Source organism: Pleurodeles waltl, chromosome 3_1, assembly GCF_031143425.1.
Source record: "Pleurodeles waltl isolate 20211129_DDA chromosome 3_1, aPleWal1.hap1.20221129, whole genome shotgun sequence".
NCBI classification, from domain to species: Eukaryota; Metazoa; Chordata; class Amphibia; order Caudata; family Salamandridae; genus Pleurodeles; species Pleurodeles waltl.
Window position 1 is genome coordinate 380,834,342 of NC_090440.1, and position 17,797 is coordinate 380,852,138.

The 17,797-nt window shown below is 49.0% G+C and overlaps 1 protein-coding gene across 1 annotated transcript in view; it reads left to right on the plus strand.

Annotated features, from left to right (window-relative positions):
- The window catches only part of SH3GL3 (SH3 domain containing GRB2 like 3, endophilin A3), a 529,409-nt gene that overhangs the window by 347,062 nt on the left and 164,550 nt on the right, over nt 1-17,797 (plus strand). The window contains exon 4 of the mRNA XM_069222567.1: nt 6,744-6,847. Coding sequence (XP_069078668.1) covers nt 6,744-6,847 — 104 coding nt within the window. The remainder of the gene's footprint in view (nt 1-6,743; nt 6,848-17,797) is intronic.

Below are 17,797 nucleotides of genomic sequence, written 5' to 3' on the forward strand. Positions count from 1 at the left end.
CCTTTTTGCTAAACGCTACCTGCCTTTACATGGGTTCATATTGAGTTCACATGCCATACTAGTCACATGGACTGTTAGCTTATTGTCACTGAGCTTGACATGTTAGTAACTTTATTTGACCCTCATTATTATCGAGTGTATTGAGTTGGGATTTTTGCTGAATCCAATTGACATTTGTTCATCTTATCACATTCACACTTTTTTTTTAACACAAACTATATGTGACTATGCTGATAACATCTGTGGAATGTCTCCGGCGTCGCGGACGTCGAGGCCGGCGTTGGGGTCGCCTTCGATCCAGGCACCTCAGTATCCGGCTTTTCCAGCCCCTGGAGCCGATAGTACCGCATTTCTGAATGCGATGTATACCATCTTTCAGCAGATGGCTCCAGGAGGTGCTCTGGCTGGTCCTTCGGGGCCTTTGGCCTTTTCATTGGGTGATCCTGCGCCTCTTCGGCCGGCACCCTTTATGCCCTTTCTCCCTTTTGGGAATGTGGGCTCGCCGCCGGTGGCCGCTCCGGTGGCTTCAGAGGGATTGGCTCTGGATGTTTCCATCCCGTCGACGTCGGGATTTCGTCCTGTGACTCCGGTGGGTCCATCGGCTCCGAGATCTCTTTGTCCTGCTCCTTCATCGGCGCCGAAGCTGCCTGCGGCGCCGGATGCGGCGTCGGATGCTTCTGGAGATCGGCGCCGATCTTCGGCAGAGGCCATGTCGACTCCGCGCATTGAGCAGAGACTTCATTCAAGGAGGCGTGCTCTCCGTCTGTTGGAAGAGCAGGAGTAGCAGCGAGTCCTGGAGGAAGGAGAGGTTGAGGACTCGGGTGATGGACTGCATGGTCTGGATACGGCCAGTGGGCTGGATACTTCCCCTGAGTGGGATCTTTCATCTCCAGGGGAGTATACGGAGGAGGCTGCTACCTTTCACGCGGTGATGAGGAAGGCGGCTAATTTTCTGGACCTGCCTTTGCCGGTGGCAGAGGCGAAGCAGAATTTATTGACGGAGGTGCTGCATCCGGCCTCTGCTGCAGCGGAGCCTCTCTTTCCGTTTAATGAGGCTTTGCTTGAGCCGGTGTTGGAGGTGTGGAAGAAGCCTGTATCTTCCTCGGCAGTTCATAGGGCTGTGTCCAGGAGATATCGGACTGCACCATCTGACCCTGGCTTTCTTTCAAGACACCCTACGCCGGAGAGCTTGGTGGTACAAGCATCCTGTTCATCAAAATCAGTGCCTGGATCCTTCCCGACGGTGCCAGGAGACAGGGACTCCAAAAAACTGGATGCGCAATCCAAGAAAATATTTTCTTCTTGCAGTTTGGCGTTGAAGGCCACCAACGCAACTTGCATTCTGGGGAGATATGTCCATGCTCTTATGGATGATATTTCATCTTCTTTTACGGAGCTTCCCCAGGGACTCTTGGATATTGTCTCAGATGCCCAGGCTGCCGCAACCCAGATTATCCAGTCTGGACTGGACACGACTGACTGTGGTGGCAAGGAGACAGGCCTGGCTCCGTAATTCAGGGTTTTCTGCGGATGTACAGTCGACTCTATTAGACCTCCCGTTTGATGGGGACAAACTGTTCGGAGCAAAGGCAGATTCGGCCTTGGAGCGATTTAAAGAGAGCAGGGCCACAGCCAAATCGTTAGGGCTGCAAGCTCCTTCTTCCTCTGCCTCTTCCAGGTTTTTCAGGAGGTTTCGTGGATTTGGGCGTGGCTCTTCCTCCTCTTCCTTTCGGGAGAGGTTCCAGCAAGCCGCCTCTTCTCACCCCTATAGATCATTTAGAGGGAGAGGTAGGGCCCGCACCAGAGGAGCCTCTCAACAGCACTCTGCCTCTTTCTCGTCCTCTGGAGGGGTGCAGCAGGGAAAGCAGCCTTAGGCTTCCACCATTTCCCACTCACTCCTCTCCTGTAGGGGGAAGATTACGGCATTTTCTCCACAAGTGGGAGACTATTACAACGGACACTTGGGTTATCAGTATTGTGGAGAAAGGCTACACCCTTCCCTTTCGGGAGTTTCCGCCTCCCCTCCCGCCCCGCCCATTGTTATGTCCATTGTGCCAGACTTTGTTATCGGGGTATTATGTCTATCACATTTTTACATTTTTATGTTATAGACACCAATGTTTGTCTCTGTTTCTATCTCTTACACAGGGCGACCTACCGACCAATTGACAGTGACAAATAGTCTACGTCTAGTAAGTGACCTTTTAGCACTTACCTTTTGTTATTAATAGGAGAAGTTATAGTTCATGGTCCTGATGAAGCGCCATAGGATAAATCTTTGACCGCAGAGGCGCGAAACATGTCGACCACGCTGGATTAGGACAGGGTACATCACCTCTCCTTCCCCCACTGTTTTTTTAGGAGTATAGTGGGACATTATTCCCTTCAATCACTCCTTTATCTGTTTTTAATCTTGGCCTGATCCTCATTTTGAGTGATTAAATCATGATGCCGGGGGCTCAGAGCCAATTTTAATCTATCTTTCACTCTCCTCCTCTCTGTCAGTACGTATTGCAGACAAACTTGGATCTGCTATACCATCTCTGGTTGAGTGCCACCACTATATGTAAGGTGGTCCGCCAGACATTGCAGTGCCGGTCTGACGAGGAGATAGCCCAATGATGATGCTTAGCATCCTAATCGATGCTTGAGGGCTCTCCTGCCAAATACTGATTTCTTTCATCCCTGTGTAAAGTGCTTTTTGGAACAGTGTACTCAGTTTTTCTTGAGGTTCATGTTTAGGGAGAGCGTACACTGGACCACAATTCTCCCAGTCCCTCTCTTTTTTTCATGCAGTTGATGGATGGACAGGGTAACAAAGTGGGACAGAAGGATGACAATCAGGGTGGTCACATTTTTTGACAGGGGTCTTGGCATTGTTCTCTGTCTTTGTCCTGGACCTCAGGGACCTTTTTGCGGGGTGGTTCTCCATCTGCAGGGGGTGGGGTGCTGGTGTCGTGGTCCTGTGGCGGTGCCTCCTGTCCACTAGTGCCGGCGGAGGTGGTGGGCAGTTCATCGTCCAGGCTAGTGTCAGGGGCCCCTTGTTGTGTCACAGTGTCCCTCCTGGTGTTGACGAGTTCCTTCAGCACCCCTACAATGGTGCCCAGGGTGGTATTGATGGATTTGAGTTCCTCCCTGAACCCCAAATACTGTTCCTCCTGCAGCCGCTGGGTCTCCTGAAACTTGGCCAGTACCGTTGCCATCGTTTCCTGGGAATGGTGGTAGGCTCCCATGATATTGGAGAGGGCCTCGTGGAGAGTGGGTTCCCTGGGCCTGTCCTCCCCCTGTCACACAGCAGCCCGCCCAGTTCCCCTGTGTTCCTGGGCCTCTGTCCCCTGAACGGTGTGCCCACTGCCACTGCCCCCAGGGCCCTGTTGTTGTTGGGGTGGTGGGTTAGCCTGGGTTTCCTGTAGTGGTGGACACACTGCTGCTTGACGTGTCCTGGGGACAGCGGTATGGGCCCGCTGGGTGGTTGCTGTGCTGGTGTTTCCAGAGGGGGGAGGCTCTGTTGTGGCTTGTGCCAGTGTGAGGGGAACCGACTGTCCCAAGGTCCCAGATGGGCCGGGCTGGTCATATAGATCCAGTTAGACAGAGCTGCTGTCATCACTGTGGGCCTCTTCTGTGGGTGGAGTGGACATATCTGCCCCTCCTGTCCGGTGACATTCGGTAGGGGTCCTGCAGGGGTGTAAAGGCATGATTATTGCATCTGTGTGTGCCATGGTGTGCAATGGGTGGGTGACCCTGTACCCCAGTGCTTGCATTCTTGTGTAGGACCTTGTGTGCTAAATGTTTAGGGGTGTGTGTGGGTATGTGCAGTGGCCATGCATTGGTGATGGGTGTCCATGCTTTGGTGTTGCATGCAGGGCTTGGTGTTGGGATGGGTGGGTTGTGATAGAGGGACATATGTGAGGAGTTGGAGTGATGGGGGTGAGGGTGGGGGTATTTGATAGCATGCAGGTAGGGTGGGGGATGAAGTAGTGAAAGATTTGCCTTACCAGAGTTAATTCCCCCAGCTACTCCTGCGAGGCCCTCCCGATGCAGTATAGCCAACACCTGCTCCTCTCGTGTTGTTAGTTGTGGGGGAGGAGGTGGGAGTCCGCCGCCAGTCCTCTGAACTGCAATCTGGTGTCTTGAGACCACGGAACGTAACTTCCCCCGTAGGTCGTTCCACCTCTCCCTGATATCATCCTTAGTTCTTGGGTGCTGTCCCCCTGCGTTGACCCTGTCCACGATTCTGCGCCACAGCTCCATCTTCCTAGCTATGGTGGTGTGCTGCACCTGTGATCCGAATAGCTGTGGCTCTACCCGGATGATTTCCTCTACCATGACCCTGGGCTCCTCCTGAGAGAACCTGGGGTGTCTTTGCAGTACCATGGGGTGGTGTGGGTGATGTGTGGGGTGGTATGTGTTGTGATGTGTGGGGGGGATGTTTAGGGGTGTGTGGTGTTTTGTGCGTGGATGTTGTGTGAGCGATGGTGTTGAGTGCCTGTGGATGCTAGTTTGTAGATGGTGGTGTCTCTCTCTGGCCTTCAGTCGCAATTGTGGTTGTAAGGGTTTGTGGGTGATGTGGGTGTGTGTTTTATATTGTTTTGGGTGTGTGGGAGGGGTTTGTGTATGTGTATCAGGTGTGTATTTCGATTTGTCCAATGTGGATGTGTTTTGTAGATGTGTGTGTATTTTGAGCGCGGCGGTGTGTACCGCCAATGGAATACCACGGTTGAAAGACTGCCGCGTGGATTCGTGGGTCGTGATAGTGTGGGTATATTCCCATTGGCGTGACGGTGTCGGTTTTGTTATCGTCAGTTTATCACTGACCTTTGGTGTGGCGGACTTGTGTGGGTGTCTAGATTTTGGCGGATTCCGAGCTGTGGGTCGTAATAGCTGTGGCGGAATTCCACAGAGGTGTGTTGGCGGTCTTCTGCACGGCGGTCAGCGGCATTTACCGCCAATGTTGTAATGACCCCGTTAATGTCATTCTACAGGATAATGGGGAACACCAGTCATTAAAATAGGTGGTGTTACACTTAATCATGCATTACTTTTAGGTGCATGGGCAAAAGCAGCTTAAACAGCGGTGAGTTTACATCAACCTTATGCATTGCATTAGGCTGCAAGAGAACAAATATTATGCAGCATATCAAGGTGCATGGAGCACAAATTAGAAGAAAAGAATGAGAGCATGGAAGGGGACAGTTAACAATCTGTAGTCTGCGTGTGTTAGACTTCATTGTGTTGGACTTTAAAGGAGTTAAGTGACTTCTAAAGGAAAATGAGTAAAACACCATTTTACCATAAGATGCACAGTACTTAACCTAAGGGCCTGATTACGAGGCTGGCAGCCTTAGGACTACAGCTAAATTACAAGGTTGGTGGGCGAATGCGCCAATCGACCGCCGTCTCTGCCAGGATCTTAGATCCTGACGGGCTGATGGCGCTCTCTGTTGTAACCAGCCAGGGGGGCACTGAAGTCAGCACAGCACTGATGATTACTACCTTGTTCTCCACCAGTCTTTTCATGACGTTCTGACAACCATGAAAAGGGTGGCAGAGAACAAGTGCCAGGGGCTTCAGGGGGGGCCCTGTACTGCCCATGCCTATGACAAAGTGTCATAAAATGTTGAAAATAATCATAAAATGCCTTATGATATTTTTGGTATTTTTCAGTGTAGGCAAAAACCACATCCACAGAAGAGAAATGGCATGAGCAGTGCAGGGGTCCCTTTGCCCAGCACCCTTGAAAGTTGCAAATCTGGTCTCAGTGAGCGCACACATGAATGTTTTACCCTGCCCTTTGTGAATCATGTGTGAACAATTCCTTGTTTTATTGATCCATTGCCTTAACAGTAGACTATTTCCTACCTGCTTCATCCCAGAAACAATAATTATGTGACAAGACCTTATTATCCATTAATATCCTATTAGAACTGTCCTTTAAAAAACATGCTCACAACATATTATCCTAAAATGAGCAGGCTTAGGGTCAGATTATGAGTACGGAAGTCCTAGGACTGCCACACCAATGGTGGGGGTCTGACAGCTGCATCCTTGGTGGTCGAACCACCAGATTTGGATGCTGGTGGTCAGACCACCACAAGACTGCTGCCACTGCCAGAATCAGAAATCCCATGGTTGCGGCGGTGTAGAAAGCCATGGTCAGTCATGGCAGTGCCAATGTCAGTACCACTATGCTGATCATGAAAAGGTTGATGGAAAGGCAAAGACAGGACCATAGCGGGGCCCCAGCACCACCCATGCCCATGTTGTGGGCAGTGCAGAGGCCCCCCTGTCAGCCCAGTTGGAATGTGCACTGTCTGCAATGTCAACGATGCACATTTCGACTGTGCTGGCGGTACCAACATTGCTGTGGCATTGGCCTCGGCTCTCCCTTACAGCCGAAGCTAATGCCTCAAGACTGTCTCTGCCATCCAGCCCTGGGGTAACATTGTAATATGCACTCAAGAAGCCGCCATCTTGGCGGTCCGACCACCAAGTTCGTAATCGGACCCCTAGGTCCTAAATGTAACATTTGCACTCCCACGTTTAGAATCATTCTTGTTTATTTTCATACTTATCTTAATGAGGTTTAACATTTCTTTGCTTTCCACCAAAATCGCTTACACTAATAAAGTGAACATATTTGACTTAATTCCTGTCTGTATATTTGTATATCATAGCAAGATGTTTTGTTGTACTTTTGGTATTATTATACAATGTTAATAAAAACATGTCTGATTTCTCTACAGATTGAACAAGTTAGCCAACTGGCATCTTTTATAGAGGCAGTCCTAAACTACCATAAGCAGTCCGCGAACATTCTGGAAGATCTTCACAGACAATTCCAAAAACAGTAAGGCTGAACATCTTGGAAGAATTTCAGGCAAATCAATTTGAAGAATTCATATACAATAGAAAATTGTGCCCTTTTGGCAGAAAAAGGTGGAACCTATGCATTGCACTTCAAAAGCACTGCCTTCTCCTCCATGAAAGCTATCATATACTTCAGACTTACAAACGAACCAGTTGCACATTTCTTCCCTTCACCTCTGTTTCACTCCTATGTACTTATTTATTCTCATTCTGTCACTTAAATACTCATACATACCCGAAGCCTTTAAACACTCTTGCCACTTGCATATTCTTTCCTAACCTATATCTTAAAAAAAGGCCTTTTGGAGCCACTTCTAATTCACCTGTGACTGCCTGTACAGAAAACAGTTATGTACCTTGCACTAGCCTTGAGTAATTGAAGCTTGTAGTGTGCCTACTACAAGGCGAATAAGTGCACTAAGACAATGAATAACAAGAAGAATGTAACATTTGTCAGGGATGGTGCAAGGTCACTGCACTCCTTTGCTGCCACTTTTATTTACATTGTTGGCCTAATCTCATATTCCTTACCCAGTTCGCTCAGCCTAATAGCGTGCTAAATTGGTCTATTCTGATGGATACAACTACCTGTGGATTCCTCACCTATTGAATACCCCCATTGCACCAGCACTCGACGGAAATCTTCTTCCTAGCTTCTGCACGTCGACGAGGACGTCACAGTTGCCCACGCGATGCCGTCTGACGTCATACAGGCAATAAGAGGTCCTCGCCGACGTCAGTTCCCTTTTTTCCGTGCCATTCGTAACGGTTATCTTCGAGGGAGCTACTGTTACTGTTCGACAGTTACAGTGTGTTTTTTGGATATATTTTTTCTTTGAGATTACAATGTCGCAAAGAAAGTCAGGATTCAAGCCCTGCAGTGAGTGTGGGGGCAAAATGTCAGTAACGGACCCACATTCTGACTGCTTGTGGTGTCTCAGTTCCGATCATGATGTTGACAAGTGCGATTCTTGTCAGCATATGAATCCTAAGGCCCTGAAAGAGCGCGAGGCCAAGCTTTTTCTGGCGAAGTCGAAAAAGAAGGAAAAAAGACGTCATCGAAAATCCTTGTCACCGAAGTCTGATCGGCGTCATCGGGACTCCCGGCGTCGTCGAGAATCACGGCACCGGTCGAGTAGGGAGAGGTCTCGGTCGAGGTCACCATCAACTCGACGTCGGAAGACTTGGGAAGTCAGTCCCACTGTCACTCCCCAGCCGTCGACGCCGTTGCCTTCTCCAGCTTCACCGACTTCGCCCGTGTCATTGGGCCAACCACCTTCAGTGTTTGAGGTTCCGCAGCCTCAGATGTTTTCTCCGTCTTTGCAGACGTCGAGACCGGCGTCGGTGTCACCTTCGAACCAGGCACCCCAATACCCGGCTTTCCCAGCCCCTGGAGCTGATAGGACCGCATTTTTAAATGCGATGTTTTCCATCTTCCAACAGATGGCTCCAGGTGGTGGACCGGCTGGTCCTTCGGGCCCTTTGGCCTTCAACATGGGTGCTCCGGCTCCGCTTCGACCAGCACCCTTTATGCCCTTTCTCCCCCTGGGGAATTTGGGCTCGGCGCGGTATCGGCTCCGGGGGCTCCTGAGACTTCGGCTCCGACAGCTTCGGCTCCGGCGGCTTCGATGTTTCAGCCAGTGAAGCCGTCTAGACCTACGACTCCGAGGCAGTCTTCACTCCATCCGGTTCCTCGTTCGGCGCCGAAGAGGCCTATGGCGCCTGTAGACCCGGCGTCGGACGGATCCGAGGATCGGCGTCGTTCTTCGATGTCCGCTGACGCCATGTCGACGCCGAGAATAGAGGAGAGGCTGCACTCGAGGAGGCTTGCTCTCCGCCTCCTTGAAGAGCAGGAGTACCAGAGACAAAACCTGGAGGAAGGAGAGATTGAGGACTCTCGTGAGGGTCTCCATGGACTGGACACTGCTAGTGGCCTAGATACCTCTCCCGAGTGGGACTTGTCATCTCCTGGGGAATACACAGAAGAGGCGGCCACTTTTCATTCTGTTATCAGGAAGGCAGCTGGTTTCCTGGATCTCCCTTTGCCGGTGACTGAAGCCAAGCAGAATTTGTTGACAGAGGTGTTGCACCCTGCCTCTACATCGGCAGAACCACTTTTGCCATTCAATGAAGCGCTACTGGACCCTATAATGGCAGTCTGGAAGAAGCCGGTGTCTTCTTCAGCTGTCAATAGATCTGTGGCTAGGAGGTATCGGGTTGCACCGGCTGACCCAGGTTTTCTTACCAGGCATCCAACACCTGAAAGCTTGGTGGTCCAGGCTTCCTGCTCGGCAAGGTCTGCTCCTGGGTCTTTTCTAGCTGTGCCCTCGGATAGAGACTCCAAGAAGATGGACATGGCATCCAAAAAGGTGTTCTCTTCATGTAGCATGGCATTGAAGTCCACCAATGCTACTTGTATTTTAGGAAGGTACATTTATGGATTGCATCAACGCATACGGAGGTTCCTCAGGGACTATTAAGCCTGGTAGCTGCAACTCAGGTTATCCAATCTGGGTTGGATACAACTGACTCGGTTGCTAGGGCAATGGGCACTGCTGTAGTTACGAGGAGGCAGGCTTGGCTTCGTAACTCAGGATTTTCCTTGGATGTGCAGTCGACCCTACTGGACCTTCCTTTTGAATGGGACAAGCTCTTTGGTGCCAAGGCGGATTCGGCCTTAGAAAGGTTCAAAGAGAGGAGGGCCACGGCCAAGTCGATGGGCTTGCAAGCCACTTCTTCTACTTCCTCCAGATTTTTTAGGAGGTTTCGAGGATTTGGTCGTGGTTCCTCCTCCTCCTCCTTTCGAGGGAAATTCCAGCAACCTACCTCTGCTCTCTCCTATAGATCTTTTAGAGGGAGTGGTAGGGTCCGTACCAGGGGAGCCACTCAGCAGCACTCTGCCTCTTCCTCTTCCTCTGGAGGGGTGCAGCAGGGGAAGCAGCCTTAGGCTTCCACCAATTCCCACTCACTCCACTCCTGTAGGGGGGAGGTTACTGAGTTTTCTCCACAAGTGGGAGGTCATAACTTCAGACTCCTGGGTTACCAGCATTGTGAGAAACGGCTATACCCTTCCCTTTCGGGAGTTTCCACCCCCCCATCCCGCCCCACTCCCATCTTATTGTTCAGAAGAGCACCTCCTGTTGTTAGAACAGGAGGTTCAAGTCCTCCTTTCAAAGGGCGCGGTGGAGTTGGTCCCAGAGCAGGAAAGGGGTCAAGGTTGTTATTCAAGGTACTTCCTGATTCCCAAGAAGGATGGTCGGTTGAGACCAATCCTGGACCTAAGGATCTTGAATTGGTTCCTCAAACAGGAAAAGTTCAAGATGCTGACCCTAGCTCTGGTGCTTTTGGAGCTGAACAATGGAGATTGGATGGTGTCTTTCGACTTGCAGGATGCTTACTTTCATATCCCGATACTCAAGTCGCACAGGAAGTATCTCCGTTTTGTGGTGGGGTTGCAGCACTATCAGTTTGCGGTCCTCCCGTTTTGTCTTACTTCAGCACCTCGAGTCTTCACGAAGGTGATGTCGGTGGTTGCGGCAGAGCTCAGAAGGAAGGGGATAGCAGTATTTCCTTATCTAGACGACTGGTTAATCAAAGCCAGGTCTCCGGAGCTTGTGTTGCATCACCTGCAGTCGACAACCCAGTTGTTGTTCAACCTGGGCTTTTCGGTGAACGTGCCCAAATCTCACCTAGAGCCCTCTCAGCGCCTCCTGTTCATAGGTGCAGTACTTGATACAACATTGAATCGAGCCTTTCCTCCGCCTCAGCGGGTTCAGGACATTCAGGCGTTGGTTCCAATGTTTCAAAGTGGAGCGGTCATTCCAGTCCTCAAGGTCCTACGTCTGCTCGGTCTGTTTGCTTCTTGCATACTGTTGGTCACGCATGCTCGTTGGCACATGAGGGCTCTTCAGTGGTGCCTCCGAAGGTAGTGGTCTCAACACAAAGGGGATCTCGAAGGCTCAGTGAGAATCTCCAGAGATGCTGCCATGGATTTTAAATGGTGGATTGCGGACGGCAATCTTTCCCGAGGAAGGCCGTTTTCGCAAGCTCCGCCTGTGGCCACTGTAATAATGGATGCTTCCACTCTAGGGTGGGGAGCTCATCTGGGGGACCTGGAGATCAAGGGGCTTTGGTCTCCAGTGGAACAGGTGTTTCATATCAATCTGTTGGAGTTACGGGCTGTACGTCTGGCTCTCAAGGTCTTCCTCCCATCCCTTCGCGGTCAGTCGGTTCAGGTCCTGACGGACAACACTACCGCGATGTGGTATGTAAACAAACACGGAGGGGTAGGGTCGTACCTTCTCTGCAGAGAAGCTCTTCGGCTATGGTCTTGGGCAAAGGACCATCAGATTTGCTTGGTAGCAAATTATCTGGCCGGAGTCTTGAACGTACGTGCGGACAGTCTCAGTCGCCATTTCTCGGCCGATCACGAGTGGCGTCTCCATCCAGATCAAGTCCGGCTAATCTTCCAGATGTGGGGGTTTCCTCGGATAGATCTGTTTGCCACCCGGGAGAACTTGCATTGCCCGTTATTCTGCAGCCTCCAGTATCCGGTACAAGGAGCTTTGGGGGACGCGTTTCAGATAACCTGGTGCGACCAGTTGCTTTACGCGTTTCCTCCCATACCCTTGATTCCTCGAGTGTTGAGGAAAATTCGCCAGGACCGGGCCCAAGTCATCTTAATAGCTCCGGATTGGCCAAGGAGGGTGTGGTACTCGGACCTTCTCCAACTCTCACTGTGCCCTCTGCTCCGTCTCCCTCTCAGGGCAGATCTCCTCTCGCAGTCGCAGGGGCAGGTTTTACACCCCCACCTCCAGAGCCTGCACCTTCATGCCTGGAGATTGAACGGGGCAACCTGAGTTCCTTTTCTCTCCCGCCTGATGTAGTGCATGTTATCTTAGCAGCCAGGTGACACTCCACTAAATCTATCTACGCTAATAGGTGGTCTAAATTTGTGGTTTGGTGTGGAGAGAGGCAGATTGATCCCTTACGTGCTCATTTGTCAGATGTCTTATCTTTTGCTTTGTCTTTAGCACAGAGGGGTTGTGCAGTAGCTACTGTTAAGGGTTACTTGTCTGCCTTGTCAGCCTTTATTTGTCTTCCAGACCAGCCTTCTTTGTTTAAATCTCCAATAGTGCTTAGATTCTTGAAGGGCCTTATGAATAAATTCCCTCCATCTCCTTTATTATGCCTCAATGGGATTTGACCTTGGTTTTAACTTTCCTGATGGGGTCCCCTTTTGAGCCTATGCATTCTTGCCCCATAGGATTATTGGTTCTTAAAACGGTTTTCCTGGTTGCAATTACCTCTGCAAGGAGAGTGAGTGAGTTGCAGGCTCTATCTGTAAAACCCCCTTATACATCTTTTTATGGGGATAAGGTGGTGTTGAGGACCAAGGCTGCTTTCCTTCCGAAGGTTGTTTCACCCTTTCATTTGGCCCAGACAATTAATCTATCCACGTTTTATCCTCCGCTTCATCCTTCAAAGGAAGAAGAGAGACTCCACTGCTTGGACCCAAAGAGGGCGCTAAGCTTTTATATGGACAGAACAAAGGATTTCAGGCTGGAGGATCAGCTTTTCATCGGATACATGGGAAAGAGGAGAGGAAAGGCAGTCCACAAGAGAACACTCTCCAGATGGGTTGTTCTTTCCATTAAAATGTGTTACTCTTTAGCAAAGAAGGAACCCCCTGATGGTATAAGAGCTCATTCCACCAGAGCTAAGTCGGCCTTGGCTAGGGGTGTTCCTGTGGTCGACATCTGCAAGGCCGCAACTTGGTCATCCCTTCATACTTTTGCGAAGCATTACTGCTTGGACTTTGAGGTCAGAAGGGATGGCCATTTTGCACGGTCGGTGCTGCAGGATTTCTTGGTTTGACCATTCAGGCACCCTCCGCCGAGTGTGGTACTGCTTTGGGACTCTATTCAATAGGTGAGGAATCCACAGGTAGTTGTATCCATCAGAAGAACGAGTTACTTACCTTCGGTAACGACTTTTCTGGTGGATACATTAGCTACCTGTGGATTCCTCACGGTCCCACCCGCCTCCCCGTTGCCTGTCTGGTCTAACCAAGTAGTTCTTGAGTGTGCTCCTCTTGGTTTTGAGGACTTGTATATATTCTGTACATATGTTCATATTTATATATATATTGTTCATATAATTATATATTTGTTTAAAAAAAAAAAAAGGACGGAATTCTCAGAATGATGTGTTTGTTTGGAATATCATTAAATATTTCTATTGTTCTTTCATCTCAATGGCCTATTATTCTCAGGCACGTAAAAAATGTTGGTACTGATGTCGGCACGTCGGCGAGGACCTCTTATTGCCTGTATGACATCAGATGGCGTCGCGTGGGCAACTGTGACGTCCTCGTCGACGTGCAGAAGCTAGGAAGAAGATTTCCGTCGAGTGCTGGCGCAATGGGGGTATTCAATAGGTGAGGAATCCACAGGTAGCTAATGTATCCACCAGAAAAGTCGTTACCGAAGGTAAGTAACTCGTTCGTATGGGATTTAGGTTCATTATAAACTGTCTGTGTGTTTCCAGAAAAATCTACAGAAAAAGAAACAAAGGTTATTTTCCTAAAAATACCATATTTCATTGTAAAAACTGTATGGCAGCTTTATACTGTGAATAATATTAATTGTTTTTTATAGAGAAAATAATTCCTTATCACTACCAAATAGGTGGAAGAGTAAAACAAGGACGAGACCGGTTCCACATTTAAATTCCAGACTGTATAATCAGGAAATCTGTGGGCAAACAATAGCTTCTATAATTGACCAAGTTATCATTCTGGCCAAATCACTTAACATCTCAATGCTTTGTAATGCATAAAATTGGGTCAAAGCTGACAGTGGATGTGATGCAGGTCATGGAAACCTCACTCTTTCATAGTTTATTGGACTAATAAAGCTGCAAATATAATAATAACATTTATTACTATCATAGTGCAACCAGAAAATTGTCACTTGGCTCACTCATGCTTTTTTGCTTCTGAGCAGATTGAGGGGCTTTTCATTTGATTTTGATTGAAAGCATAATTTCTGATGGATACAACTATCTGTGGATTCCTCACCTTATGAATTCTCCCAAAGCGCCGGTATCCAGCAGAAATTTTCTTCCTAGCTCCCCACGCCGACTCCGATGCCTGCACACCCGGCTCCTGACCCTGAGTAGACACAGGAGAAAACTGAGCCATAGGGTTCACCGGGGACTCAGAGATCTCTACCAAAGCTGGCACCGGAGAATCCTGTAGACTCTGAGGAGTCACTGTAGGACTGATCTACCACGCCGCATGGCGCTGTCTCCGAGGGGACCGAGACCGATCCCTGGAAGAACAGCATCGAGATTCATGCTGGCGTCGCTTCTTATGCGACCTCGAAGACTTATGCGAAGAAGTATTCCTCGCCATTGATCTTCTAAGACCCCTCTTGTCCTTCTTAGTCTCTCTCTCCTTCAAGGCTCTCGGGTTCATTCGCTGGCAGGACACGCATCCCTCTACGTCATGGTCGAAGCTCAGACACCACAAGCAATTCACATGAGGATCTGTCACCGACAGACTACCCCCGCACTCATAACAAGGCTTAAATCCTGATTTTTTCGGTGGAGACATTGTAAAACTCAATAACAACTCCCCAAAACAGTAACTGTATGAGAGGTAGGAAAAAAAACGTTGTCGACTTGGGGAGCTAGGAAGAAAATTTCCATTGAATGCTGGCACATTGGGAGAATTCTTAAGGTGAGGAATCCACAGGTAGCTACTGTATCCACCAGAAAAAGCATTACCGAAGGTAAGTAACTTGTTTATTAGTGCATGCACTTAAGGCCAGATGTATTAAGCTCCCGGTTTGAATTTCTTAAATAGCAAATTTTAAGAAATTGCTATTTTAGAAATGAATAATGGGATGTATGAAAATTGTGAGTCGGTAATTGCGATTTCTTAAAATTTACAATCGCAATTTGCGAGTTGCAAATACCGAATCACAAAAATTGCGAATCGGTTTTTGCAAATTGCAAATTGCGAAAACAGCAACCTGGAACAGCCTGAGGACATCACAACCAGGAAGTGAATCGGTCCATGCTGTTTTCAGAAGCCCCACCCACAGGAGCAGGAAGAGAGACCCAGCCAAGCACCAGGGAGGCAGTCTTGAGAGCCAGCCAGGACCAAACAGGATTATGGCTACTGATGGGAATGTGAAGGAGAAAGGAGACAGGAAGGCCAAACTCAAATTCAGTGAGCAGGAATTGGAGGTGCTCACCGAGGAGGTGGTGAGGAAGCAAACTTTTTGGAAAAAACTCACTACAGGTACCTGAAAGTGAGAAGAGGAAACTGTGGTCAGACATCCAGACCAAGTTATGCGCAGTGGGTGTTGCCCAGCGCTCCTTCGAGGACATACTCAAGAGATGGTACGACTTGCATTCACATGCCAAAGAGAGGGTAGCTAGCAGGCTGAAGGAGGCAAGGAGCACCAGAGGAGGACCACCCACCCAGACACTGTCTACACTAATGGAAGACATGGTGGAGTCAACAGTGCTTCCTGAAGCTGTCAGTGGTGTCACTGACATTGACACCTCAGGCACACCTAGCACCAGCAAAGGTGAGGGCAGTCATGATGTGTTTCCCCATATGTGCATATACAAATGGCCCTTAGAAAATAGCAATGGAACTATGCAGTGTGATAAGTAGCCCATGCCCCATCTTACATACAACACAACAATGCCTTATGGGAGTGGTAGTCCATACCCCTAAAGTGCAACTACGACATAAATAGCAAGATAGTGTAAAACCAAACACAAAAGACTCTCAGTGATACAATGCCAGTGTAAATGTAATACTATCACGCAACTATTTGAGTATTAATCCAAGAATGACATGCTGCACATTGTTGTTGCAGATGTTCAGGGCCCTCACTACAAGCACCAACTAGATGCAGGGCAAGAGTGCTACCTCTCCCTGAGTATAACCTGGACTCTGGTGAAATGCCGGATGAAGTACCCACACCACCCCCAGAGGCTAGAAACACTGACAGACAGCAGTCCCTGCCCCAGTGTCAGTCCACTCCCCTCAGGAGGCGTTGCGAAGCAGGCAGACAGTGCATAGAGGAAGGTGAGGGCCCATCACTGTTTGGTGGCCTTGAGGCTTCCATGCTGAAAGTGCAGTGCCTTCAATGTAAACACGTGAGGTCAATGCACAGGCAGTTGGTGTCAATCGATCATAACATGGGCGCAATGCATAGGCAGTTTGAGTGTCACAATGACAACATGGGATCAATGCACAAGCAGTTCGAGTCTCTCAATGAAAACATGTGCAAGCTGCATGAGGGACAGCAAACAGCAGCAGAAAACGCAAAGGAGATGACAAACGCCATTAGGGAACTCTGCACTGTGATGCAGCAGGAGTATGTCAGCCACTGTAGGCGCCATCACCAATTGATGGGCAGGTTGGATGGGTTCTGCAGATCTGTCAATCGGCTCACAACCACAACTGCTTTGGTATCATGACGTGCTGTGGGCATACAAGTGGAGATGGCACATTGCTGTTGGGACGTTGCACAAAGATTGGTGCAAATCACCAATGTTTTGGAGACAATGCAAACAGCACGGAGTTCTACAAACAGCGAATGGGTGGTGGGGATAGTGAGGAGCTCTCTAGCTCAGCAGTCTCACAGCCCCTGTGGTGGATCCTAGGCATCGCAGTACCAGACACAGTACTGTCTTGGAACCCGCTGCAAGAGGTGACACCGAGACCACTGAGCACTCAAGTGGAGTGCGTGGACATAGGAAGTAATGTTGAGAGGTACAGGGGACTTGCATATCATGTAGCAAAGCAGTGATACTATGATGGTAATAGTGTGACACTGTTACTCGCACCTGTTTGTGTATAGTGCATACCTATGTCCTAATCACACATCTATTACCTGAAGTCAAGGCAATAAAGATGCTACCCACATCAATACATAAAATTTGATGTGGTATTGTCATTACTTACATCAGAAATAGTTGCACGTGATCTCAGCATGTCTATGTCTGACCTCTGCTGCACTTCTTCTGTCTGTTGGCTGAAGGGGTGACAAGGGATCATCATCCCCATCTGAGTCCGGCTCGGTGGGTTCCACAGGTATGCCGCCGTTGTGGCAATGTTGTGCAACATGGCACAAGTAGCCACAATTTTGCACGTGGTTTCAGGGCTGTATTGTAGTGCACTACCACTCTTGTGAAGGCATCTGAAACGGCTCTTCAGCAGACCAAAGGTCCTCTTTACAATGTTGCGGGTTGTCCTGTGAGAAGCATTATACCTCCTTTCAGCTGGTGTTGCAGGATTCATATAGAGTGTTAATATGAAGGACCACATGGCATAGGCATTGTCTCCTTGAATGACAGGAGAGTGAAATGAGTAATTGTTATCCGTGACACCACATCAAGGCGACATTGTCAACTATAACATTACCAAGTAGGTATCCTTCGCCAAACTCCGCAGTAAGTAGTCTTGTGTATATTCCACTGTGCAGAAAGATGTAGGAGTCATGTGTGCTACCTGAGTATGTGGCCACGAGATCCATTACAATGTTGGAGGCATTGCTAATTAGTAGTATGTTCATGGAATGTGTACTTTTACGGTTCCAATAAACATACTCTGTGGGATGGTGGACAGATAGCTAAATGTGTTCTATTGATGGCGCCTAGTGCATGTGGGAATTGGGCAATCTGATAGAAATTTAATTTTGTTTGTAGTAATTCCTGTGGGGTGTTGGGGCATCTTATGTGCTGTTGAATTTTTCTCAGCATGCCATTGAGAAATGCATTGAAGAAGCATGAGAGAGCACTTTGTGAGACACCTCCAGCTGCTGCTATGACCCATTGATAGCTCCCTGAAGCTAATAGGTTCAGGGAGCATAATACCTGCACATGGGTGGGTATGCTATTG